The sequence below is a fragment of the Rana temporaria genome, chromosome 4, assembly GCF_905171775.1.
Source record: "Rana temporaria chromosome 4, aRanTem1.1, whole genome shotgun sequence".
Taxonomy (NCBI): domain Eukaryota; kingdom Metazoa; phylum Chordata; class Amphibia; order Anura; family Ranidae; genus Rana; species Rana temporaria.
In genome coordinates this window covers 420192865-420220062 of record NC_053492.1, presented here as the reverse complement: position 1 = coordinate 420220062, position 27198 = coordinate 420192865, and the positions used below count along the sequence as shown (strand labels likewise).

The 27198-nt window shown below is 43.5% G+C and overlaps 1 protein-coding gene across 7 annotated transcripts in view; it reads right to left on the bottom strand.

The window, feature by feature from the left end:
- The window catches only part of CDC42BPA (CDC42 binding protein kinase alpha), a 363756-nt gene that overhangs the window by 179016 nt on the left and 157542 nt on the right, over positions 1–27198 (bottom strand). For all 7 annotated transcript variants that reach the window (XM_040351326.1, XM_040351329.1, XM_040351327.1 and 4 more), the window contains exons 4-5: positions 21413–21508; positions 14627–14775 (exon numbers count right to left, since the gene is read on the bottom strand). In XM_040351326.1, the coding sequence (XP_040207260.1) occupies positions 14627–14775; positions 21413–21508 (245 nt within the window). The remainder of the gene's footprint in view (positions 1–14626; positions 14776–21412; positions 21509–27198) is intronic.

The window sequence follows — 27198 nt, the reverse complement described above, 5'->3', positions numbered from 1 at the left end:
TATCAATGGCATAGTTGAAAGCACAGTGTCAACCAAAGAAAGCAGGTCATTTAAACAACTCTGCTAGGCTATACAGCTCTAAAATCTAAGAAACTAATAAACAAGCAAACTACCTTCAAGGGTACACAAAATTTCAGTACTGAGTGTTTGGAGTAGAGCACTGTACTAAAAATGAATGACCAAAGACAAATACATGATGTTCATCTTTGATGACTAAGTGTGTACATTTGGTTTGGGTTAAGCAGAGCAAATATTGAGTAATAAATGCTTTTCTATACATGTATATAAATTATTTGGCATACCGCAATTATATTATTTTGTTACTCTGTTACTTACTGATGTTCTTTGTGTATGTCATTTTATTATAGTTGGTTGAATTTTAGTGATCATCCAATAACCCCCTGAGGAAGCCAAATTTGGCGAAACATGCTGGGATTAGACACTACATCTTTACCAATCGCTTAAAGTGAACACCTACTGTGACTCTTCTTTGGATATGTGTAAAACAATGATATAAATCATTTTTTATACTCTTTTAATCTTGTGCTAAATAAACTTTAAGTTTTAAACTGTTTTTGTTTCTTGGCACCGCTATAATCCCACTTGTTACTCTTTGTGAAATTTACAAATTTAAAAGGGATGAGGTGCATGATGCAACACTGTCGCCTAGCTACAATACAAATCAAAATTAATATGTTATACTTTCCTATCTATTATTGCTAGCTACATAAGAATTACAAATAGTCAATGTTGATTCAGAGTGAAGCTCTGCTTTAATTGGTGTATAGTGGTCTTTACAGTATAATTTGCACCACTGAAAATCTTTCACTTCTAGTCTCCTTAAGAAATGACGCCTAGTAAGTGAAATAATTTCTGCACCCCGATGATTGCCAATCTGACATGGTCATAAAGTATAAACATTACAATCTGATTTGTACCAAAAATTCTGAATGAACAAAATAGTAGCGCTAAAAAATAACTAAATTTCTAAATATTAAACAATACATTCGTGATACAAAAAATATTGTGAGGAATATATAAAGTGAAAAAATTGTATAAATATATATATGTGAAAAAGCGTCCACAGAAAATCCAAGGTGATAATATTCCAGGTGAAAACAATTAAAGTGTCCAAAGGAAAACAAATCTTCAAAAAATCTTCTTAATATGAGACCTTTCACCACACCAAAGTGCTCAGTGACTCCACACCCATAAGAATTGCGCTTACCAATACTATATGCCTTGCATTCTCATGCTTGGCGCAAACAGCAAAATATTTCTCCACATGAACTGACCAATTCCACCAGTGATTCTCACAAGCCGAATCGTTGTTCCACATGAAAGGTAAAGTGAGAATCACTGGTGGAATTGGTCAAGTCGTGTGGAGAAATATTTTTTGTATCACGAATGTATTGTTTAATATTTAGAAACGTTTAGTTATTTTTTAGCGCTACTATTTTGTTCATTCAGAATTTTTGGTACACATTATTATTATTTAAAGAGGAGTTCCACCTAAAAATGGAACTTCCTCTTAACCCACTCCTCGCCCCCTTACATGCCACATTTGGCATGTAATTTTTTTGGGGGGGGGAGTGGGGGCTTCCTGTCCCACTTCCTCCCTCCGCCGAGGGGCTGGAAAGGCGATTAGCTTAATCGCCTTTTCACAGCCCCTCCCTGTAGGCGAGCGCCTGTCCAATCGGACGGCGCACACGCATGCGCAGTGGGTGCCCAGCCGTGAAGCCGAAAGCTGTCACTGCCGGGTGCCCACACTAAGAATGAAGACGCCGGCCGGCGAGGGGGGGTTGCTGGAGCCATGGAGCAGGTAAGTGTCAGTTTATTAAAAGCCAGCAGCTGCACTTTTTGTAGCTGCTGACTTTTAATAAACTTAAAAAAAAGGTGGAAAACCCCTTTAAGTAGCTGCTTTTTTTTTTTTTTCACTATTTGTTTATTACAATCTGATTGTACAAACTTCTCTCTAGATCTACAGAGTATGCAATGTAAAGGTCTGTTTGATTAGATTATTTAGGTTGATCATATTGATTGGATGTGTCATATGATCTCTCAATGCCACAAATACAGTACATTATCCAGTATCGATGAGATCAATTTCAAAATGGAAAGTTTATTGAAAAAGTGAATGAAAATCAAAAATGATTCTTTCAGACACAAATCATTGCTCCATGTTCAACTTAAAACCAATCACAATTTTCCAAAACTTCCAATCACTATCACCTTCGATTATGGAAAATTGCTTCAAAGTATTTATATTGGAAAAACCGAAATTGATAAATCTGATCAGAATGTTTTATTGACCTATCAGATCATGATGTGTATAGCCTGCATGAATAGAACTGCAAAGAGACTATACAGAATGGAACTATGAATGGTCAGGCTTGAAGCCTAACACCGCCAACCAGTTGCACCATCCGTCCACGTTCCATTGAGATCTTGTACTGGAATGCGCATTTTTAAAGGCACAGCCCTGGCATGACAGCAAGCAAAGTAGATTATCACAAAACATGGTTCCGAGGCCGCGGGCCTGAGATTAAAAACTAAAAGCTGCAACCAGGCCAGCTAATTCGAGTCAAAGCTTTAAGAGTGGTCTGGCATGGTGTATTATCGGCCGCTGGAGGCATGACCATGGTAAGCTCCTTAGGAATGTGGGCTCCATCTGTTGGTGCCATCTGTCACAAAGTTTTACGAGAAAAAGATCGAGTCAGAATCTGAAATATTTTCAGCTGTTCCTTGTTAACTACCTGGCGTTTCCACCACTCCCTCCGCTGAGCGTGCCAATTCTACCCTCGCCTCGCCTGGAAGATGCATGAGGAAACCAGGGAGAGCAATCATCATAATACACACATATATATAATTTGCCACCGAAGAGGATCGAAGCAAGTGCAGACTGTCATTTGGGTTTAAACAAGTCACTTTATATTGTAAGAAGGTGCAGAGGTGACTGCAGGACAAGCCATCCAATAATTAGACTGCAACTCGAGCAAAAGAATGAGAGAAGTCAATTGTAATTACAATGCAAACCACAGGTACACAGACCCTACACCGCTCTTAAAGAGACCCTGCCAATAACATAATAACAGAATAATCACTTAATTTGCAAAGTGCCTCTCTGTACTTTTTAAGGAATTTGAATACTCCAGGAATGAATGAATGAATGAAAAACGTATATATAGCGCGGCACATGCGAACTGAATCGCTTCTGGGCGCTAGGAGTCAATTCCCTAATACAGCCTCCTCTTTTCCTTGAAAGTCATAGCCGTCTCCTCTACTGTGAGTGTCTAAATGGTCTCTGTGCTGGCCCAGCTCCTCCATTACCTTCACCTACTGATATAAGCTACTACTGCAGGTAGAGGAGGAAAGGGAAATGCTTAGAGAAGGGTTACCCTAATGGGGGTCCCTGGAAGTTCGCAGGGGTTCCACCGTGATCTACCAGTCTGTCGCAGGCAGCTGATGGGTAGTTTGCATCCCCTCTGCCTACACATGGAAGAGGCTGTGACAGTTCTAGTTGTGGAGCGCAGTCCCCCTCCAGCCCCTTCTCCCCTTCTGTTCATCCCAGGTGCTTGCATGTTACATTACCCAGGATTTAAAAAAAGAGGAGCCAGTAGAGAACAAAGTGCCACAAAAGCACTGATTCACAGCGGCCTCCCTGTGTTGCTCTGCATATAAAGGAAACCGTTGCTAGTGTAACATTCCCTGCTGTGTTCCCAATAATGTGCCTTGCTCGCACATAATGTGCCCTGCACCCTCCCATGTGATGTGCCCTGCTGACCCCCTTGTACAATGTTTATCTCAAGCTGGACCAGGAATTAAGCTTCTCTGAATCACTTAGATGTTCATTGGCATGACTATACATGTACCTTGGGGCTGATTCATTATGCTTTGGGGCCGATTCTCTGCTAGTGGTACATACCGACTTTGCCGTATAGAGGGGCCAATGGTTGGGTCCAGTTACGGTATTGTAAAATCTTGAATGTGAACCTTCTTCCCCCAGCCAGAACACTGAAGATGGCTCATGGATGGGTCTTTCAGCATGACAATGACTCAAAACACACCACCAAGCCAACAAAGGAGTGGCTCAAGAAGAAGCACATTAAGGTCATGGAGTAGCCAAGCCAGTCTCTAGACCTTAATCCTTTAGAAATTGTATGGAGAGAGCCGAAAGTTGAGTTGCCAAGCGACAGCCAAGAAACTTTGAGGATTTAGAGAAGATCTGTAAAAAAGAGTGGGCCAAAATCCCTCCCAAGATGTGTGCGAACCTGGTCACCAACTACATGAAATGTCTTACCTCTGTGCTTGCCAACAAAGGCTTCTCCACCAAATACTAAGTCACGTTTTGCTCGGGGATCAAATACTTGTCTTAGTCAACTGCAACTTCATTTGTATCATGTGTTTTTTCTGGATTTTTGGTCGATATTCTGTCTATCGTTTAAAATACACTTATGATAAAAATTATAGACTTTTCACTTCTTTGTAAGTGTATGTATATATATATAATCACTGCAGGAATATCTCAAGTATTTTCTCAGCTGTCACAAATAATCCCATATTATATCTAATAGATTTATTTGCTATGATCATCAGCGCCATCTAGTGGGTGTAATGCAGTATTTCCATAAATACCTAAAATCAGGAAAATTCTGCATTAGGGCCACAAGGAGCAGCTGATATAATGGGAAATTAATGTATTGGGCAAAATATGGGATTTTTTTGTGACAGCTTGAATTGCTTAAGACATTCTTACAGTGATTTTTAATTTTTCATAAACAGACCCCATGGTATACTGAGAGCTTTTTGACTGTACAGTAAATATATTGCCAGAGGAGCAGTCAACAGCAGGTTTATCTTGTACCAGCTGCTGATCATTGATCTAACATAGGTTTATAAAAAAATTAATAAAAAAATCTTGGGCTATAGATATGCTCTAAACCCCAGAACATCTCAGCAATGGAAGGCAACAACTGTACTACATTTACCTCTGTGTATGCCAATGAATCAGAAAACCTCAGTTAATTATACAATAATGACCGATTTTATGAAAACCGCAGTCACTATCTCTGAAAAGGACGGAGAGAGGAAAAGGCATAATGAGCACCGAAAGTTGGAAACAACTAGGGAAGAAAAATGTTAATTAAAGGTCTTTCATTAATAAAGTAAATTCCTGACGTCTAGTAAAACCAATGACATCATGTTTTTTGGACTGAGTGTCTATAAAATCCTAATGGTTAGAGAGAAATTGAATCACCAAGATGGCACAGACGAGGCGAGGGCCCGAGTTTTAAAAGCTCCAACAACCCAATAAAACCCGGCAGAGACTGCTGTATTAGTTATTAGCACTAAATAAAAAATCCAGCTTAGATCTTTATCTTGATGATAATTACACCTCCCAGTCCCTTTAATTTAAAGTTGAAGTTTATTCTGCTTATATTTAGGGCTCTTTCACACGGGCGGCCCGTTCAGGTCCACCTGCCAGTTTTTTAGGTGGACCTGAACGGGCGCTCCGTGCTCCTCTATGGAGCCACGGATGTCAGCGGTGACATGCCCGCTGACATCCGACCCGCTCTGATCCGCCAAAGTGTGACGGAGGAAAAACCTACTTTTCCATCCGTTTGGCGGATCGGGTGAACACGGACAGACGATCCGTGTTTATCCGATCCCCCCATAGGGGAGAGCGGAGAAAAGACAGGGCTGTTCCTGCACAGTGTGCGGGGACCGCCCTGTCAGCCGCCGGCTTAGCGGGGATCAACGGAGCGATCCCCGCTGAGTAAGCGGAGGTTCACGGGGCGGATCATTACTAATCCGCCGCGTGTGAAAGGGGCCTTCCTGGTTCTTCCCTTTTCACCATCAAGATGGTAATGACATTTGTAACTAAAAACCTTTTCATTTTTATTACATACTTTATTACATTACCATACCTCCCAACATTTTGAGATGTGAATGAGGGACACCTATCAGCAAAAGTATGCAGGCATAGGACACACCCCTTGCCACACCCCCTTAAAGGAGAAGTGTACAAAAAAACAACATTGGTTAAACCCACAAGTGCTTTTGTTACCACTGGCCATTGGCTTTTGGAATTTACAAATGTCGCAATTTATAAATCAGATGAAAGGTTTAGCACTGGGAAACACTTTTTGATAGATAAAAAGTGCATTTTATATAGATCAGACCAAAATGAGGGACAAATAAGAAAAAATGAGGGACAGAGGGACATTTCTCCAAATCAGGGGCCGCCCTCAAAATCATGGACTGTTGACAGCTATGCATTACAATGCAGTGGATGGTGTGCAGTGCAATCTGGCTAGGTAACTGCAGTGTCAGTGCACGGATACTGGCGCATCACAATGTGCACTTTTTTTTTATTTTTTTACTTTTTAAACATAAAACGTTTTAGAAGTTTGCCCTGTCAGGTAAATGCCATTTGATCAGCACTGCAGCCAATAGGATGCAGCGCTGATCTGTGTATTCTAAAGGTGTGGAAGTCACCTTGCTGTCAGAATACAAAGACGCACTGTGGAGAATTCCCCAATCTTGTCCATGTATGGTCAGCATGACTCATAGCCACATTGTGAGAAGGAGCTGTAAAACACAGCCATTGTGTTGCGCTGCAAAGCAGGAAGCATCGGTTGGGTATGTAATGTTCAAGAAGCAATGTTATACGATTTACATTAGGATGCAGTGTTTTGGGAGAGGGGAGAAATTTGAATAGGTGGACCTGTAAGATCTGCTTTAACCCCTGTTGTGGACTGAGAACACACTGATTTTTTTGGACCCTCCCGGTGTCTTTTGCTAAACTGCTCAACCAATCCCACTCTCAGATCTGTAGCACATAAAAGGCCAACCAGTCTATAGTCCAAGACCATTACTAGGAGATGTGCACAGGACAGCACTGATTTTCGGACATGAAGCCCTGGTTCACACTGGTGCAATCTGATATGCGATTTAATATGTCAAATTGGTGGCATTTGCCGGCAATGGCACCTCCCCGATTTCAAAAAGTCGCTTCTGTACGTGATTTACATGGACATCCGTGCAGAAACTACACAGATGTCGCTGTAATCGCGGCCAAAATCGGGACTGACAGGCGGGAGTGAAATCGTGCGAGTTCAGCTGAACTCGCACAGCTTCACTCCCGCAGCCCAGTGTGAACCTGGGTTAAATGAAACAAAATTCTTTATTAGGATCACATACACAAGTTGGCTGTGGCTAAATTTCGTTACAAAATACAATGCAGACTGAAATATTACTAACAGCATAAATACAGCACACTATATGATAAAATATGGCGTACAAGAAAAGAAAAAAAGAAAAAACAAAGACCAGGGCCCAGATTCTCAAAGGACTTACGACGGCGCAGCGCCGTCGTAAGTTCTAATCTGACCCGTCGTATCTATGCGTCCGATTCTTAGAATCAATTACGCATAGATATCAATTAGATCCGACAGGCGTAAGTCTCTTACGCCGTCGGATCTAAAATGCATTTTTTTTGACCGCTAGGTGGCGCTTCCGTCGAATTCCGCGTCGAGTATGCAAATTAGTTAGATACGCAAATTCTCGAATGTACGCGCGGCCGACGCAGTAAAGTTACGACGTTTACGTTAGGCTTTTCCAGGTGTAAAGTTGCCCCTGCTATAGGAGGCGCAGCCAATGTTAAGTATGGCCGTCGTTCCCGCGTCAAAATTTTAAAAAGTTACGTTGTTTGCGTAAGTCGTCCGTGAATGGGGCTGGACGTCATTTACGTTCACGTCGAAACCAATGACGTCCTTGCGACGTCATTTGGAGCAATGCACACTGGGATATTTGACGGACGGCGCATGCGCAGTTTGTTCGGCGCGGGGACGCGCTTGATTTAAATGATACACGCCCCCTACCCGCCGAATTTGAATTCCGCCAGGTGATTTACGCTACGCCGCCGCAACTTACGGAGCAAGTGCTTTGAGAATACAGCACTTGCACGTGTAAGTTGCGGAGGCGTAACGTACATCAGATACGTCAGGCCCGCACAATTTTGCGCGGCTGTACGTGAATCTGCCCCCAGAATCCTTTAGTAACATGATTCTGGAAAGTATAGGAGCAAGAAAACGGAACAGGAGGTTAACGCTGGAGTTAACTTTAATGCACATACCCAATAACGAGAACAGTTATACTGAGATGGAAAAGCCCATAGTCAGACCTCAGAGGTCACAAAATCACTTAAGCAGCCATATTGTTCTGAATTTATGTTTACATCAATAAAACATGTGTTCAATAGGTGTTAAAGGCTGCTGATAAGTGGATTGCAATTGGCTTTAATGACTGACACATATTACTGCAATATATGTCCTGGTGTGGACAAGATACTAGCTCCGCATATAAATCCCTACATGAAAGTCCACTTTTGTTGAGAAAAAACATTCCCCCCGGGCGATCAATGTAAATTGCAGGGATTTTTACAAACTTTGTTGCTTTTGATATTCTGAAGAAAAAGCTGTCTATGTCCATGAGCTTAGTGAATCTGTATGAGAGTGATTTTATTTTAATTATGAATCAGCTGCTGCACTTGCAAGGCCCTAATGAGGAAAGTGTCAGGGTCTGCATCACTTTACATGCGATTCCCCTTTGAGAGTATCTCACCAAAAATTACATTTTTGTTGCAGGGGATGCCCAAACTTTGACTTGTATCTTAGTGCAGACTTCTGGGAAAATCAGTGAGCCAATCACACAAGAAGGAAATTACATTTCTTGGGGGTGCTTCATGCATCATCTGTGTATAGAACACCTCCAGATTGCCATATTGCATTTTACAGAAAATGAGTGTTGCAGATTGAAAAGGAAATGTCATTTTTAATAACAGTAAATTGCAATATGACAATATGCTATATTTTTTTACACAAAAGTGGAGTTACATTTTAAACAAAGAACTTCAGTCACAGTGTGTGGTTGTCCATAATTTAACTATCTCAACACACTTTGCCATCACCCACTCTCCCGACATGGTAAATATAGGGAGTGTCCTACCAGACTACATTATTGCCATATATATTTTACCAAAATGTGCTATATTAGAAGTTTACTGACATTACAAGAGAGTTCTACTCTGATATGAGTTCAGAGCCTGCTCTGTGTCCCACAGCTGCCTTCTGGGAAAAACTGCATGCTTGCCATACACAGTGTAAATAAGCTGGCTGTGCGCCGGGATGTTCTGCACATAGGTGCGTGGTCCCGGCAAACAGGCACGGCTGTATTTGCATATGACGCATTACCCGTCCAGGCACAGGGCAGCTTAGAAACGAAGAGCCCAATCTTTACCCATCACGGCGGGTTCCTGTCACTTGAAGACCTTCAAGGACTTTGTACCCTTTTCATGTTTGGGGTCCATTCCCTTGGACCTGTACAGCACCCTGCAGGAATGCCTTAGCGCTGTGGTGTCCAGGATTCTACTTCACAGGGTCCATCGCCCAGAGGTCGTATTACAGGCAAAATCTTCTTTGTAAGGCTTGGGTACCATTTATCTAAGCATATAGATATATAGATCTGATTGGTCAATCCCTTGATTCATTTAAGAACCATTTGTGGGACTAGAGACCTGGAGTTTAGAGAGCTCAGACAAACATGCCCATCCACCTTGCAGACACTGGTAAAAAAACTGACGTACTTCCTGTATGGGAGGGGTTATATAGGGGATCACTTCCTGTCTAAGACTTTGTCTACCAGTGTCCATTCACCTAGAGATGGCATATAACCCAGTAGATAATGTGTCCCATGATGTATGAAAAGGAAATGGTCTTGCTCTTTGTATTTTGTACTCTCCTGGAAGAACAGCTGGCATTTGCTCGTTCTGGGCACTTACTTTCTTCCAGTAATTTATACATCGCTTCCATTATTCTTTACATACGTGCCATTCAGCAAGCTGGCAACGCTTTCCTTTATGCGAGACTCATGACCAATAATTATTATTCCATATAGAGCTTTCACAATCCTCCAAAGATTACTAGCTGCCATTCAGGTTAAAGCCAACCATAAAAAATCCCACAGAATGATTAAACTGCTTCATATGTTTGGAGCCCGCCGTCTCCGTGTCAGAGCAATGAGGGGGGAGTATCTGGGAAACGTATCACTCTGAGTAGGATGAGAGGCCAAAATAACTCAATAATATTATAATGAAAAAAATAAAAAAGGAGGTTGAGCAGCCAAGCAATGCAGCAGATTCCTGTAAGGATACTGTCCAAGGGTGATCACCATGGTAACGTATGCTATAAACATTACAGCGCCCCCTTCACAGTCATACAGACAGAAGGTGGATAGAATATTATCTTTTATTTATGTATAGATACTGTATTACAGTAGAGTTTAGCAGAAAATTGCCCAGCTTATGTGAAAACAGTAACACACAATTTTGCGCTAATACGTCTTGATTTATTGCCGTCTGTGTTTACAGCGGGGTTGGCAGATGGTCTGTCAGGGATTGCAGAGTCAAGGGAAGTCCTAGGCTCCCCCCTCAGCTCTGACATGTCATATGACACAGCTGAGGGAAGACTGGGGGGGGGGGGGGACTAGTGTGCAAATTTAAAGGGAGGGGGAATTTGTGTTTGCGGGGCAATTTTAGCTTGGGAGGGTAGAGGTTTGTACTGGAAGGGGGGTCAGATGTGCATAAGTTACTCTGTATTGTATGCAACATACCACCGACCACTAAACTCTGCCTTGCGTACCACCGACCACTAAACTCTGCCTTGCGTACCACCGACCACTAAACTCTGCCTTGCGTACCACCGACCTCTGCCCAATGTACAACAGACCACTAGTGTTGCAACAATACAGTTTTTTATTGGCGAGTACAATTACCAATACTTTTGCTTAAGTATTCGCTGATACCGATACCCAATAGCCTTGCAGTGCGATTTAAACCCGTACAAAATGAATGGGCTCAAATCGCACTGCATAGAATCACATGCAATTTGAACTGGAACGTGGTGCGATACCTGTCCGAATCACATGCAGTTTCCTGCACCGCTCCTGTGTGAACCCAGGCTGAAGTTACTATGACAAGCCTGGGTTTACACAGGAGCGGTGGGGAAAACCGCATGTGATTCAAACAGGAATCACACCACATTCCTGTTCAAATCACCTGCGATTCTTTGCAGCACGATTTGAGCACATTCATTTTGTATGGGCTCAAATCGCACAGCAAATGTATCGCTTTCAAGCATCGGAGCATTTGCACGAGTAATCGTGCAACTGCTTTGTACCGGCACTGGTGCAACCCTACTGACCACTGAACTCTGCCTTAAGTACCGATGCCCACTGAACTCTGCCTTAAGTACCGATGCCCACTGAACTCTGCCTTAAGTACCGATGCCCACTGAACTCTGCCTTAAGTACCAAAGACCACTGAACTCTGCCTTAAGTACCAAAGACCACTGAACTCTGCCTAAAAGCAGAGGTCCACACAAAAAGTGAACCTCTGCTTTTCGGAACCCTCCCCCCTGCCAGTATCACATTTGGCACCTTTCTGGGGGGAGGGGGGTGCAGATACCTGTATAATACAGGTATTTGCACCCACTTCCAGGCACAGACTCCTGCGGGAGTCACGCCCCTTCCTGCCGTAACGCTTCACCTCCTGATTCCATCACCGAGGATGGTGACAGGGACAGCCGAGAGCAAGTAAGGACACCCTGGACAGGTAAGTGTCAATTTGTTAAAAGTCAGCAGCTGCTGTATTTGTAGCTGCTGGCTTTTATTATTATTATTATTTTTAGGCTTTAAGGACCAAAGACCACTGAACTCTGCCTTAAGGACCAAAGACCACTGAACTCTGCCTTAAGGACCAAAGACCACTGAACTCTGCCTTAAGGACCAAAGACCACTGAACTCTGCCTTAAGGACCAAAGACCACTGAACTCTGCCTTAAGGACCAAAGACCACTGAACTCTGCCTTAAGGACCAAAGACCACTGAACTCTGCCTTAAGGACCAAAGACCACTGAACTCTGCCTTAAGGACCAAAGACCACTGAACTCTGCCTTAACGACCAAAGACCACTGAACTCTGCCTTAACGACCAAAGACCACTGAACTCTGCCTTAACGACCAAAGACCACTGAACTCTGCCTTAACGACCAAAGACCACTGAACTCTGCCTTAAGGACCAAAGACCACTGAACTCTGCCTTAAGGACCAAAGACCACTGAACTCTGCCTTAAGGACCAAAGACCACTGAACTCTGCCTTAAGGACCAAAGACCACTGAACTCTGCCTTAAGGACCAAAGACCACTGAACTCTGCCTTAAGGACCAAAGACCACTGAACTCTGCCTTAAGGACCAAAGACCACTGAACTCTGCCTTAAGGACCAAAGACCACTGAACTCTGCCTTAAGGACCAAAGACCACTGAACTCTGCCTTAACGACCAAAGACCACTGAACTCTGCCTTAACGACCAAAGACCACTGAACTCTGCCTTAACGACCAAAGACCACTGAACTCTGCCTTAACGACCAAAGACCACTGAACTCTGCCTTAACGACCAAAGACCACTGAACTCTGCCTTAACGACCAAAGACCACTGAACTCTGCCTTAAGGACCAAAGACCACTGAACTCTGCCTTAAGGACCAAAGACCACTGAACTCTGCCTTAACGACCAAAGACCACTGACCTCTGCCTTAACGACCAAAGACCACTGAACTCTGCCTTAACGACCAAAGACCACTGAACTCTGCCTTAACGACCAAAGACCACTGAACTCTGCCTTAACGACCAAAGACCACTGAACTCTGCCTTAACGACCAAAGACCACTGAACTCTGCCTTAACGACCAAAGACCACTGAACTCTGCCTTATTTTTTTTTTTAAACAGAAAAAAGGGTTTATTATAATATACCAAGTACATAACAACAGCACATAGACGTCGATACAAACAATCATAGGATACATGCAAAGTCACAGGTACAGTGAAATTCGTTTTTGCAACATAAAACTCAGAAAAAAACTCTAAGGACATGGACTGCCCATATATGCCCAAGCTTCAGCTGGTGCAGAATGCGGCTGCCAGGTTACTCACGGGCGTGGGCCGGTACGATCACATCACTCCATCCCTACAAGCCTTACACTGGCTGCCCGTGGCACAACGGGCTCAGTTTAAGACGGAGTGTCTTGTGCATAAGGCCATCCATGGTTTTGGACCGGGCTATCTCAGAGAAAAATTCATCAGACATGTGCCTACTAGATCGCTGCGGTCTGAGAATTTGGCTTTGTTGAACATCCCCAAATTTGCTAAAAACAAATGTGGTGGGAGGACCCTGGAAGTTCAAGGAGCTCAGTTCTGGAACTCCTTGCCCCTTCATATAAGACTGGAAAATGATCTCCTAAAGTTTAGGAGATTGTTAAAAACATGGCTATATGTCCAGGCTTTCGGGGTGACTTAAATATTAAGTATTTTGATAGCTCAAAAATTTTATATATTTAGCTTTGTATGTTTTATATTTTTTATTCACTGATTGTTATTGTTTTATTGTCACTTGTTTGGTCGATGTAGTTTTTGCCCCTTTTCTGTTCTGTTTTTATCCCGCCAGCGCATCGAGGCACGTGTGTAAGACTGCGCTGTGTTTTATAAGCATTTAAATAAATAAATAAATAAATAAATAAATATCAGCAGGAACAGAGCGCTGGTGAGGTAGGGGAGGGCTACGGGAGGAAAAATGGTACAGTAGAGAGGGAGGGTAATAGGGGAAAGAAATGGAAAGGGGCGGGGGGGACTCTGCCTTATTTACCAATGACCACTGCACTCTGCATTACTACTGACCTCTTAACTCTGCACTACATACTACTGACCCCTGCACTCTGCATTACTTACTACTGACCTCTGAACTCTTTACCTCTGCACAAAAAAAAAACATACTCTGCACCCTGATGATCTGTGGTGTCTTCCAAGTTATTCAGGTACATCTCCACCTCAGGGCTCAGGGTTGCCTGCTCCTGGTTTCTAGTTTTGTGTGTGTCAGATATATTTCTTCGTGTTCATGTTCAAGTACAACTCAATTAAAAACATGCTTAAATCCAGCAAAATCTCCTTAACCTACAAAAATACAAATTCCAAACAGGTCAGCATAGCTTCTGTGTCCCTATCCTACTGTTTAACATCTGGAGTAGATCAATGATCATGTGGTTCTCTTGCACACCCCAGCAGTAAATCAGTAACAGATTCAGTGGTGGCTTTTGGAACTTTAGAACATTTCATGCTGTGGGACAGAGAGGGATTCAAGGCTGTACACAACAAAAACAAGGTAGGTTTTCAAACATGTTATCACCTTAAAGTGGACCTAAACTCAAAAACTTTATATTGGCCTTCCTATAGGGAACAGCTAGAATCTACAATGCTGCTCACGTTTCTCATTGCTGGAGAGCAAGCGGTACCAGAGGAACTGCAGTGCAGGGATCTCCCTGTGCAATTCATTCTTTGCTTCCTCCACCTACCTTGCTACTTATATTTATGCATCATTCATTAGATAACAACTTACCAAGAGGTAATACTGAACACTAGTTTTTTTCCCTCTTGTTGCACAACAAAATACATCACAAAGGTACTTTTTTAATGCACAGGAGCAAAGAATAAGTTGGTTTTTCTCATTAAAGCCACCTACCTGTGGACATAGTGCAGCTGGTGAACAGAGTCGATAGCCATGACCATCTCGGCCAGGTAGAAACGAGCCATTTCCTCCGGCAGCCGGTCTTCAAATTTACTGAGAAGAGTAAGCAGGTCTCCACCAACATAGTAATCCATAACCAGGTACTGTGAGGGGAAAAAGGTAAGTGTGGTCAGAAGGAATGCAGATACCTAGGTGTAGTTACAACAATGAAGGCAAAAAGTGAAACCACTCTGTGTGTTCTCTGTGCTATCCATGAAACAAAGCCATTATGCTAAAGTGAGCAAATAGCATGATTTCTATGCATTTACCCTTACTATATACCTGTTCAAACTTTAAGCCAAATCTATGTCAACAGTCTGGTTAAACTGGATAAGAGAGTAACAATAGGTCTTGGGGTGGATGCAATGAGTAACTAGGGGGGTGCGGCCCGCTCCCTTGTGACACCGGGTTCAGACTGGCAGCTGCGCCGCGGCTCCCCCTTCCCTTCTGGGATCTCTTCAGCTGCACGCAATATGTGGGCAGAGTGGGGGAGGAGGGAGTGAAGCAGAGACAGAGGTACCCAAGGTCCAACCGTCCCACATGCCACAACTAATCTCTCTCCCGGCCGGCTGTACTCAATGCAGACCGGACTATAGCCGCCTCCTCCTCGGCTCTGAAGTTTCAAGTACACAGACCGGGAGACAGAGCCAAGGAGGAGGAAGAGGGACACCGTGCTGCAGCACCTGTCCGGGCCCAAGGTATGCATTAACACGGGTAATGTAGAGGAGGGGGACATGGTGAATGGGGGGGGGCGGGGCATTGGCAGGTAACAGAGTAAAGTAATTTTAGGGAAGGGGAGGGGGGCTTGAGGATATGTACTAGGGCAGTAATGGCGAACCTTGGCACTCCAGATGTTTTGAAACTACATTTCCCATGATGCTCATGCACTCTGCAGTGTAGTTGAGCATCATGGGAAATGTAGTTCTAAAACATCTGGGGAGCCAAGGTTCACCATCACTGTACTAGGGGGTGCTTTGTTTTGGGCTAGAAATGACTTATGCTAGAAGTGGGAGTGGGGCAGATTTGAAGTTTACCCCCCCAGCACAATTTCTCTCCCCGCCCAAAGCACCCCCTAGCACATATCCTCTAACCCCCCCCCCAAAACCAAAGATCTCATCCCAACTGCATCCATCCCCCGATCCCATCCCAGCTGCATCCACCCCCCCATCCCAGATCCATCTACCCCCATCCAACACCCTGATCCCATCCTGGCTCCATCCAACACCCCAATACCATTTCAGCTCCATCCAACACCCCATCCCGGGTCCATCCATCACCCTGATCCCATCTGACTCCATCCACCAGCCCGATCCCATCCCGGCTCCATCCACCACCCTATCCTGGCTCCAACCACCAACCCGATCCCATCTTGGCTCCATCCCCCACACCGATCCCATCCTGGGTCCATCCACAACCCCGATCCCATCTGGGGTCCATCCACCACCCTGATCCCATGCCTGCTCCATCCACCACCCCGATCTCATCCTGGCTCCATCCATTCCCCTGATCCCATCCAGACTACATCCACCATCCCGGCTCCATCCAGCACCCCCATCCCATCTCCCACCATTTCCCTGATCCCATCCCGACTCCCTCCATTTCCCCGATCCCATTCCTGCTCCCTCCATTTCCGCGATCCCATCCCTGCTCCCTCCATTTCCGCGATCCCATCCCGGCTCCCTCCATTTCTCCCGATCCCATCCTGGCTCCCTCCATTTCCCCGATCCCATCCCGGCTCCATCCATTCCAGCCTTATCCACCACCCTGATCCCATCCCAGCTCCATCCATTGTGGCAGGTTAAGGGGGAGAGCCACACCAACGCACTAGCCTACTTAGTGCTGGGGGGGGTGACACCATGTCTTACAGCACCAGGTGACACCTACCCTAGTGACACCACTGCCTCCCACAGCTTTTCTCTCTGCACAAGCCATGTACAGCACAGTGATGATGTCACTGCTACTTTTCCAAATTAATATCTGGATTTGAAAAAGCATTTGGTGCACACAAAGTGTCTATTGAAGAAAAGATTACTAAAGTTTTTGTGTCCGGAGCTCAACTTTAAAGAAATACCCCTTTTGTTTTTATATAAAAAGTCGCACTTAGCAGGTTTCTACACTCCTACGTACAATATAAAATCAAATCTAATATACATTTAGGGACTGTATCCTGGACAGCTTTTGGGTTTTCCAATATTTTCACGTCTCTCGCAGATATTGAAACATTAAACACACTCGCCACATTTCAGCTTTCATTACTTTACGTTAAATTGTTTTCATAAGGATTTGGTAGGATTTAGCACACTTACATCAGAATTAGAAAGGCAGATCCATTACTAAACCATCTGTGAAATCCCACCCAAAACCTCCACTCCCCCACAGCTGGTTGACAAAATTTTAATTTAGCGACAGTTGTGGCAAGAAATATTTTTAACTTATATGAGGTTCTAGTGACCTCACTGAAGCGCAAGTAGGGGCAATCTTCCAAAAAAAACTTTTGATCAAACAGCATTTTTCCATGTCTGGACAAGCATAGATTCCCTAAAAAAAAGAAAGTCATTCTTGTCTCCTCCTGTTGGGGTTACAAAACCTGAAGAAGAGATAAATCTCCCCATTGGGACGCAGATGGTGAAATAAAATAAGGGTAATAATTCTCTCTTCTACCTAAAATGTGACTTTAGAAGAAAGCATCTTATTGCTTTTATGTAAATTACTAGTAACATCAATCCACCACATAATGTAGATGAACAAAGGCAGACATTTATGGAGCGCAGCCTTCGTGACAACTATGGCTGCCCACTTGGATATATTGGACAAATGAGTATATACACCAAAGCTGAATTTTAATTTGTTTATATTTTGCCTTCCCTGGTTCTTTCTTTCATCAGCATGCTGATTAAATTAGTATACCTTTCCATTTTATCACATACCTATTTTTAGAGGCCTCTACTTCTCCAGGCAATGCAAGGAAATCATAGCCTGTGTGAAGGTCTGGCAGGGTGCTGTACATACAGTGCCTTAGAAAAAGTATTCATACCCCACAACATTTTCCAAATTTTGTCATTTAACAACCAAATACGTAAATGGATTTTATGTGATCGACCGACACAAAGTGGCACATAATTGTGAAGTGGAAGGAAAAGGTTTGCAAAATTTTAAAATATCTGAAAACTGGCGTGCATTTGTATTCAGCCCCCCTGAGTCAATACTTTGTAGAACTGCAATTACAGCTGCAAGTCTTTTTGGGGATGTCTCTACCAGCTTTGCACATCTAGAGAGGGACATTTTTTGCCCATATTTTTTTTAAATATAGCTCAAGCTCTGTCAGGTTGGATGGAAAGCGTCTGTGAACAGCAATTTTTAAGTCTTGCCACAGATTCTCAATTGGATTTAGGTCTGGAATTTGACTGGGCCATTCTAACACATGAATATGCTTTGAGCTAAACCATTCCATTGTAGCTCTGGCTGTATGTTTAGGGCTGTTGTCCTGCTTGAAGGTGAACCTCCACCCCAGTCTCAAGTCTTTTGCTCCTTGTTTTGCTTTTAGGCCAAAAAGTAAAATTTTGATCTCATCTGACCAGAGCACCTTCTTCCACATGTTTTCTGTGTCCCCCACATGGCTTCTCGCAAACTGAGCTTCTTATGGCTTTCTTTCAACAATGTCTTTCTTCTTGCCACTCTTCCATAAAGGCCAGATTTGTGGAGCGCACAACTAATAGTGTCCTGTGGACAGATTCCCCCACCTGAGCTGTGGATTTCTACAGCTCCTCCGGAGTTACCATGGGCCTCTTGGCTGCTTCACTGAATAATGCTCCCCTTGCCCGGTCATGTCTTGGTAGGTTTGCAGTTGTGCCATACTCTTTCTATTTTCATATGATGAATTAAACACTGCTCCCTGAGGAGTTCAAAGCTTGGGATATTTTGTTTTTATAACCTAATCCTACTTTAAACTTCTCCACAACTTTATCCCTGACCTGTCTGGTGTGTTCCTTGGCCTTCATGATGCTGTTTGTTCACTAAGGTTCTCTAACAAACCTCTGAAGGCTTCCCAAGACAGCTGTATTTATACTGAGATTAAATTACACACAGGTGGACTCTAATTTACTAATTAGGTGACTTCTGAAGGCAACTGGTTTCACTAGATTTTAGTTAGGGGTATAAAAGTAAAGGGGACTGAATACAAATGCACGCTACACTTTTTACACTAATGCTGGCCATACACTATACGAAAATTCGGCCGAAATTTGGTCGTTCCAACAGTTCTTTCGTTTTTCGAACAGTTAATGGGCACAAGATCAAAAATCGTTGGGACATTTTTGAGCCGAAAAAACAAAGGACACATTTGGAAATGTTCTGCCGAACGAACGATAAATCGGAAGGTTAATGTGTTTCCCGTCCGAACTTTCTGCACTAGGTATATGTAAAAAAAACGAACCAACTTTTTTTTATTTATGTCCACTGAACGATTTATCGGTCATTACATGATGGCACTGTCGTTTGCGCTCATGACCGAACGTTCGTTTTTCGATAGTTCGTTCGGATGATTTTTCATGGAGTGTATGGCCAGCATTAGTCTATCACATAAAATCCCAATAAAATACATTTACGTTTTTGGTTGTAACATGACAAAATGTGGAAAACTGCAGGGGGTATGAATACTTTATTTAAGGCAATGTAGCTTCCTAAAAACATCACAGCACCCTGTCCACAACAGACTCTTCGGAGAACTTATGTAAAAATTAAAATGCCATCACAGTCTGGTGGAGTGGCCATTCCTAGGCAGACTATGTTTTCATGAAAGCTGCCCTAGGTAATGCCCAAATGTGATGCCAACGCTCCATGTTTGAAAGAAGGGAAATTAATGGATGGGGCGGGGGCCCGGGGCTAGGACCATTTAGGATGGGGAAGAAAACCCTACATAATTCTTGACATCCACCAGACAAGAATTGAGACGGTCTCTGAGTTGCTGCCCCTTCTAATGCACACTGTAAGAAGCTCACAATGTGCAGTGAATTCAGAGATTTCAGTACAGGAGAGGAGCCTGTAAAATTGTGCAAGACTGAAGAAAAGGCTGGAGTTCTGCTTTAAAGGATAGAAGTGTGTCATAGGATCACCAGGTGAAAAATAATATAAATGAAATAAATATGCTTTATTGACTGCATCCCACCTGGTCCTATATTCAGTGATCTTGGCTGTATGTACCGATTGGCTCTTCTAAAAACATCTTCACAGGGTCCTCTTCGGCATGAGCCATGAGTATGGCTCCCCATAATATTGTATGGCTCGCCCTGGGTGTATGTGCAGGGTGAAGAGGACCCAGTAAAGATTTTCAGAAGCATAACTGTGTAGCACCCTGTGGGGATGCACAATGAGGATAGATCGATCAAGGATGAAGGTATCAGACCAGGTAGACTGCATTCAGTATCAGGGCTGCATTCAAATGGCATAAGGTACCAGCCTGTACATACCCCTTCATTACCAGGCCATTTTCTATTTTCAACACTGACAGTTTGACTGGCAATTACCCAGTCATGCAACAGTGTACCCAAAATAATGTTTTTTTTTTTTTTTTTTAACAGAGCTTTCTTTTCAAGGTATTTAAAAACCACTGCTATTTTCACCATTTAAAGGGACTCAACCTTTTGCAGAAAAAAGCCTGCGTCCCCTACTTTCAGTTAATAAAAAAAATGCCAGGATAGTATGAACACCCCCAAAATTACCTTTTTTGAAAAGTAGACACAACAAGTGCATACAAGTCATACACAGAGGGAAGGAAAAGGTGAATGGGTAATTTAAAGATCACATACAAAGGGAATATGGCAATGAAAGGGTTAATTTTCATATGAGGAGGGGGTTGAGTGAGAACTCAGATGTACAGGGCGTTGAGGGCAAAAGGATTCAACGATCGAACCCTCATACCCTGAATCTGCAGCAGCCTGCATTAAAGGAGAAGTATAGCTTTTTTGGCTATACTTATCCTATAGATTCACAGGAGTGCTCATAGTTCTGCACGCCTGTGACCTGTGACCGGTTTTCAGGCAACAAATTATGCCATCGGCTGACGTCACAGAGCCGGTCAAGACTCTAAAAAGATCACAGCCACATAGGCTGGATAGGCAGCTGACTCAACCCCTCATCGACCTGCTGAGAGCCTGAGCCAGCCGCTCCCACCCTCTTCACAGCCCAACGCTCCAGTGAGTGCTGGAGGGGCAGAACAGAGAGTCGGTGACTGACAGTCACCAGCTCTCTGCAGGCTTAAGCCAGAAAGCTGAGTGAACAGTGAACAGATGGTGCAGTTCTAGTTCTTAGAGCCAGCAGGGAACAGATGCAGCATTGCACCGATGGCACTGCCACCTAGGTGAGCATCATTTAGTTTTATTTTTTAATGAATTTCCAAACTTCTCTTTTAATTAAATTAGATCCCCGTTCTTTTCTGTTTAAAGCAGAAGGGGTGGGTAAAAAGTACATTAAGATTGATCACATGGTACAGAGCTGCTGTACGCTTGAGGGTAATTTCTGATGACATTTATAAAACAGCACTCCAGAAAAAGATGTCTACTCTATACTGTTTTTATTGCAATACAGTGGGCACGCGGCGGTTAAAGGAACCATAAAGCCCTTCACTAAACAAGTGAGAACCACAGCAGAAGTTGTTTTTCCATTACCAATCCAAAAGGATTTTTAGGATAGTTGGCTTAGCCATGCAAATCATTTCCCAGCTCAAGTAATAGTAAATGGACTTACCAGATAGTTGTCATCCTGGAATGCATAGTGTAGCGTGGTGGTCCACTGACTGTCTCCGTTCACCAAGACATCTCTCTCTTCCCGAAAACAGGCTGTCTGGGGAGCAAAAAGAGGTCCTGTTATACAGCTGTCCACCTAAACCTCGTGTTCATATCATTACATAAAGCAGAGTGTTTCATTTATTACAATTCTTAATTCTATACTGCCATCGTGCCTCCTTCTCCAGTGTGAAAGGGGCCTTAGTGATGATCCGTCCCACAGAGATCTCAGGTGCAGACAATGCAATCAGCAAGCAGGAATAGCAAGGATGGATTTCTGGACAGCAGCACTATTGAACAATAGTTGCCTTTATTAAAAATTCAGACAGCATTACAAGCCACAGCAAAAAAAAAAAACCTTGGACAGCTGACGCGTTTCACACTATATCTAGTGTTTAGTCAAAGCTCCAATACAGTTTACCCAAAAGTCTCTGAAGAAAAAGAGAAGCATTTTAGCTCTGAACATTTTTCCAAAACGCATTGGAAATAATTAGAGGCAAAATTCATTTTTTGTAAAATATTTATTTTCATTTTTCAAGTGGTATTGACAGTTGTACAATGCAGCATTATCAAACAGACAAAAAGCCAATACGAAATAATAACAGTAACCAGAATAGGGGGTAATGGGAGAGAAGGGGAAGGGACACGGGAAAATGGGCAAGAGGGAGGGAGAAGGGAAGGGGAAGAGGAGGGACTCTAAGGGGGGGTGCATCTGGTCCGAGCTCAGGCAAACATTAAACAGGGAGAAATAGCCCACAACAATGCAGGGACAAGAGGACACACCTCCCGCCCGGGACATTCGATCCACATGGGCAGGTCTCCCCCCAAATTAATGGGGGCAAAATTAATTTTACTCGTCCCTGTTTGTGGGTAGCTTAAATGTACATAGGCACCCGACTCTGCAAAAAGCATGTAGTTGCATGCAGAGCATATCTTTAATAGGTGTGAATGGTACCACCCTGAAAAGAAAAATATATAAGCATAACACACCAACAAAAAGGGTGAAACTAGGCCAGGAAAGAAATGAAATCTCCCTAATGGGGACACAAAAAGGCATTTAAAACCTAAATATAGGTTATTTTACTCTAGTCACATTTACGAAAGGTCCACCTATAAAAGTCATTGGACAAATGCAGCTGCCAGTTGACTCCAACATAAAAACAGAAAAATACACATTAGGCAATCCAGCCGTCCTCACTTTTTGAAGGTGCATTCTGCCCTATAGTCTGTCTAGAGTTGTTCTTTAACTTTCCATCTTCTGGAATAAAACACTACTAGCATACCAACATGACAGAAAACATAACAGTGGTGCCTAAAGAAGAAAAGTTTATTTAGAGTAATACAATGGCGGAATTATCTGGCGATTGTCCAAGCAATGCTCTGACAGGCGCAAAGAGAAAAATCTGTAAAACACAAATAACGCTGACAAATGGAATTCCCAAATGAGACAGAAAAATTCAACTCCCAACCCCAATGTCACAAAAAATATCAGGCGGCCTCAAGCAAGCTGTGTGGGCGATTATCTGGACATTTCGAGAGACATGAGACACACACCCCAAACATGTTTGCCTGTCACCAGGTCTTATCTGCTCCCCAGAGGAAGGAGAGAGCCAAAATTCAGAGAAATTTCACATACTCAGCATAAAGGTAAACTATAACGGAGAAGCTAAAGAGGCCGCTGGGCTAAATCTCAGCAGACAGACTTGTACTGAATGAGGCATAGTTCACTGTAGAAGACTACTAAGCAGAAAGAATTGCCTGTAATAAGCGAGGACAATCAGAGAAGTTTTGCCGCAAATTACCAGCTTCCCCTTTGGCAAAATTAACCACGAAAATACACTGGAGTCAATTAGCCGCTCAGTACTCCAAGCTTTTGCCAAAGGCACAATTGGACATTTTGCCGTAAATTCAATTGAGCTTAATTCACGTTGTTCATCCTTAGTACTAAGCAAATGCCTGGCCTGTGTATATACCATTAGCTGGATTCAGCTAGGGGCGCGCATCTTTGCGGCGGCGTAGCGTATTTACACTATGCCGCCGTAAGTCAGAGAGGCAAGTACTGTATTCACAAAGTACTTGCCTCCTAAGTTACAGTGGTGTAGCGTGAATAGGCCGGCATAAGCGCGCAGAATTCAAATGAGGATGTGGGGGGCGTGTTTTATGCATATTAACTGTGACCCGCCGTCCGTGTACAAATCCCAGTGTGCATTGCAGCTTGTACGCCGCAAGGACGTATTGGTTTCAACGTGGACGTAAATTACGTCCAGCCCTATTCACGGACGACTTATGCAAACAACGTAAAATTTTCAAATTTTGACACGGGAATGACGGCCATACTTAACATTGACTAGTCTAGCTATTTGATGGAATAACTTTACGCCTGAAAATGCCTTACGTAAATGGCGTATCTTTACTGCAAGGGAGGCACGTCCTTTTCGTGAATAGGCGTATCTATGCATTTACATATTCTACGCCAAACTCAACGGAAGCGCCACCTAGCGGCCAGCCTAAATAGTGCACCCTAAGATACGACGGCGCAAGCCGCCGTATCTTAGATAGGTTTAAATGTGTCTCTGTTTGAGAATACACTTAAACTTAGGACGGCGCAGATTCCGAGTTAGGTCTGGGTATATACTGATACGCCGGCCTAACTCTTTATGAATCTAGCTATATATGTGTATATACACATATATACATTATATATATATATATATATATATATATATATATATATATATATATATATATATATATTTATTTATTTATATTAATATATATATATATATATATATATATATATATATATATTTATTTATTTATTTATTTATTTATATTAATATTATATATACACACACACACTCTGGTTAAAGCTTAGTTATAATTCTATATAATGGCTTGGAGGTTGCTTCTAGAGGAGGGTGTTAATTGCTGCATAAAAGACAGGAATCCATCCCCGGGTCCTTTTTTTCCTGTTGTCTGTGTCCCATTGGGGAGATTTCTCTTCACTTTCTCTCTTGTAAAAACAACAAGAAGCGAGAGGAAGTCTCTCCAAAGAAAAGGGAAGTCCTCTAATGCCACGTACACACAACGAGAAAAATGCATTTTCTTTAAATTGGTAATTAAAAACGATCGTGTGTAGGCTCCAGAGCATTTTTCTCGACGTGAAAAATGGGCATTAAAATTTAGAACATGGTCTATCTATTTTAAAAAGGTTGTGTGTATGTGGCATTAGACATTTGTCACCAGAACAGGTGTCCCCATTGAGATATTTCCCCTATTCCAATTTTGACGACAATGTTCCGATGAACAGATCGATCAGGTCCGCCTGATTGTTTTTCAGGCAGGCTCGATCGGACCACTCCTTGTTCTCTATAGGGAGGTGGATGTAAATGGGCATGTGTCCATTTACACCCGCCTGCATTTGATCCCCCAAAAACAGATGGATGGGGATTCTGTCCCGATCCGTCTAGCGCAGTGGTCTCCAAAATGTGTCCCGTCGGCCGGATGTGGCCCTTTGCTTGCATTTATCAGGCCCTTGGAGCATTATTTCTCCCACCGATACAGGGCATTATTCCTTGTACACCAACAATGGGGCATAATTCCTGTCATCGATACTAACAGGGCACTATTCCTAAAAGTGACACCAACACTGGGGCACTATACTACCCACTGACACCAATGATGACTTCTTCCAACTGATACCAACTGTTTTCTCACTGAAACCGATGATGGGGCACTATACCTTCCCCCAACAAAAATGGGGCACCATTCCTCCCAAAGATGGGCAATGTTGCTCGCACTAATACCAGTGATGGGGTATTCTTTACTTCCATTGAGGGCAAGGCATTTTCTACTCCCACTAGCCACAGTCTGGCCCCTCAAAGTCTGAAGGACAGTAACCTGGCCCTTTGTTCTGAAAGTTTGGAGACACCGGGTGTAGCGGATTGGATCGGATGACAGTTGGATGGAAATTAACAGGCGGTCCAATTCCATCTGACTGCCCCATAGATAGAAGCGGGCTGTGTCCATTTCCACTCTGCATATTGAAGTGGCCACAGACCTGTCATCCACCTGCTCAGCAAGGATCAGTGGACATATTCCCCGTTAAGCAGGTGGATCTATTTGTCAGAATCTCCCCTGCGTGAAAGAGGCCATAATGTGCTAGTATACACTGACACCTAGTCATGGCAGAGAGCTCTGAAGGAACGGCACGGGCATGCCGGTGTTCTGCTGAATAAGTTCCCCCCGGCGGATAAGGACTGCGCAGGCGTGAACTAAGCTCCGAAAATAGCCGAACGTAGAGCTGAGTCAGCTCTAGACGGCGCCCGCGCAATGACGGGTGGGTGCTTTTGCAATGTTGATGTAAAAAGTTATTGAAACATGTCCAGGGCGACGTGGACCTCGCTTTTTTAACATGCTCTATGTACACGGGATGGTAAGGAACGAGCCTGGATGTCAGAAGTGTAGCACCACCGCCTCTGTTCTGCTATTTTCGGAGGCTCAGTTGACGCCTGCGGAGTACAGGGGGGTCCTTATCCGCCGGGGGGGGGGGGGACGGGACTTTTTCTGCAAGACACCGGTCCTTTAGAGTCCATGTGCCAATGATGTCACCACCTGCTGCTCACTAGCATATCTCCTTAAGAGCTGGTTCACACAGGGGCGGCACGACTTCGGGGGCGACTCGGCCAGGCGACATGAAGACGACATCTAAGGCGACCTGCAAAATGACTTCTGTATAGCCCCGAGTTGCCCCCGAAGTAGTAAAAGAACCTTTTTCTAAGTCGGAGCGACTTGCGTCGCTCCTATTACAACGGTTCTATTCACTAGAATGGGACGCGACTTGTCAGGCGGCTGCGTCGCCTGACTAGTCGCCCCAGTGTGAACCGGGTCTAAAGGTGCAGGTTTAGGTGATATTAATTTTACCCACAGGCAAGCTTTATTAGAAGCTTACCTGTAGGTAAAAAGAAACAGAGTTTACTACCATGTTAAACTTTAGGTTCCCAGAGGGGAACCTAAAGCTGTCCATAAACGGTTAGTTGTTTTCTTCCATCCACACAAACCAGATGGATGGAGGAATCCCCCCCTGCTGGGACACTGTATTCTGGCAGCGGCAGGTTCCACTATCCGAATAAACTAATCAGTGGCTACAGATAATTGTGTGCATCTGCTGATCAATGGAAAATGTTCTAAATGTGTCCCTTCAACAATCGGTGAATCAAACAACTTATGTTGAGTCTCATTAGGAGAGCGCACAATGGGGCAGCAACACAGGAGCACAAATGGAAAACAGGGGCAGAGACAGAGAGTTGTCACCTAATAACAGGAAGGGCCTGGTCAAGGATCTTCATGGTGGGATTGCTCATGATTATTTCATATTTAAAGAACGTTGTAAACAATCTCTGCCATTAACATGTTCAAATTGAATTGAGATTTTCATGATTTGTTTTACATGGACCTTAACACAATTTTTCGTAATCAAAAATGTCACCGCTTACTCTAGAAAAGATTTCATCGTCCACCGTGGCATGTGAGGGTGAAGATATGCTTAACATGTTGCTGAAAGCAAATGACAGGGCTGAATCTTTATAAAAACAGGTCCAATGATGTGATAAAAACATCAGCCGCCGTTACAGAAATTGCTCCTTCGCCTGTAGCAGGAAAAGTACAGAAGTTGTGGAATTTCGCCTGAACCTTTTAACCTCTCTGCTGAGAGCAGTTACATTTCAACAAGGTTTTTCTTGGCAACAT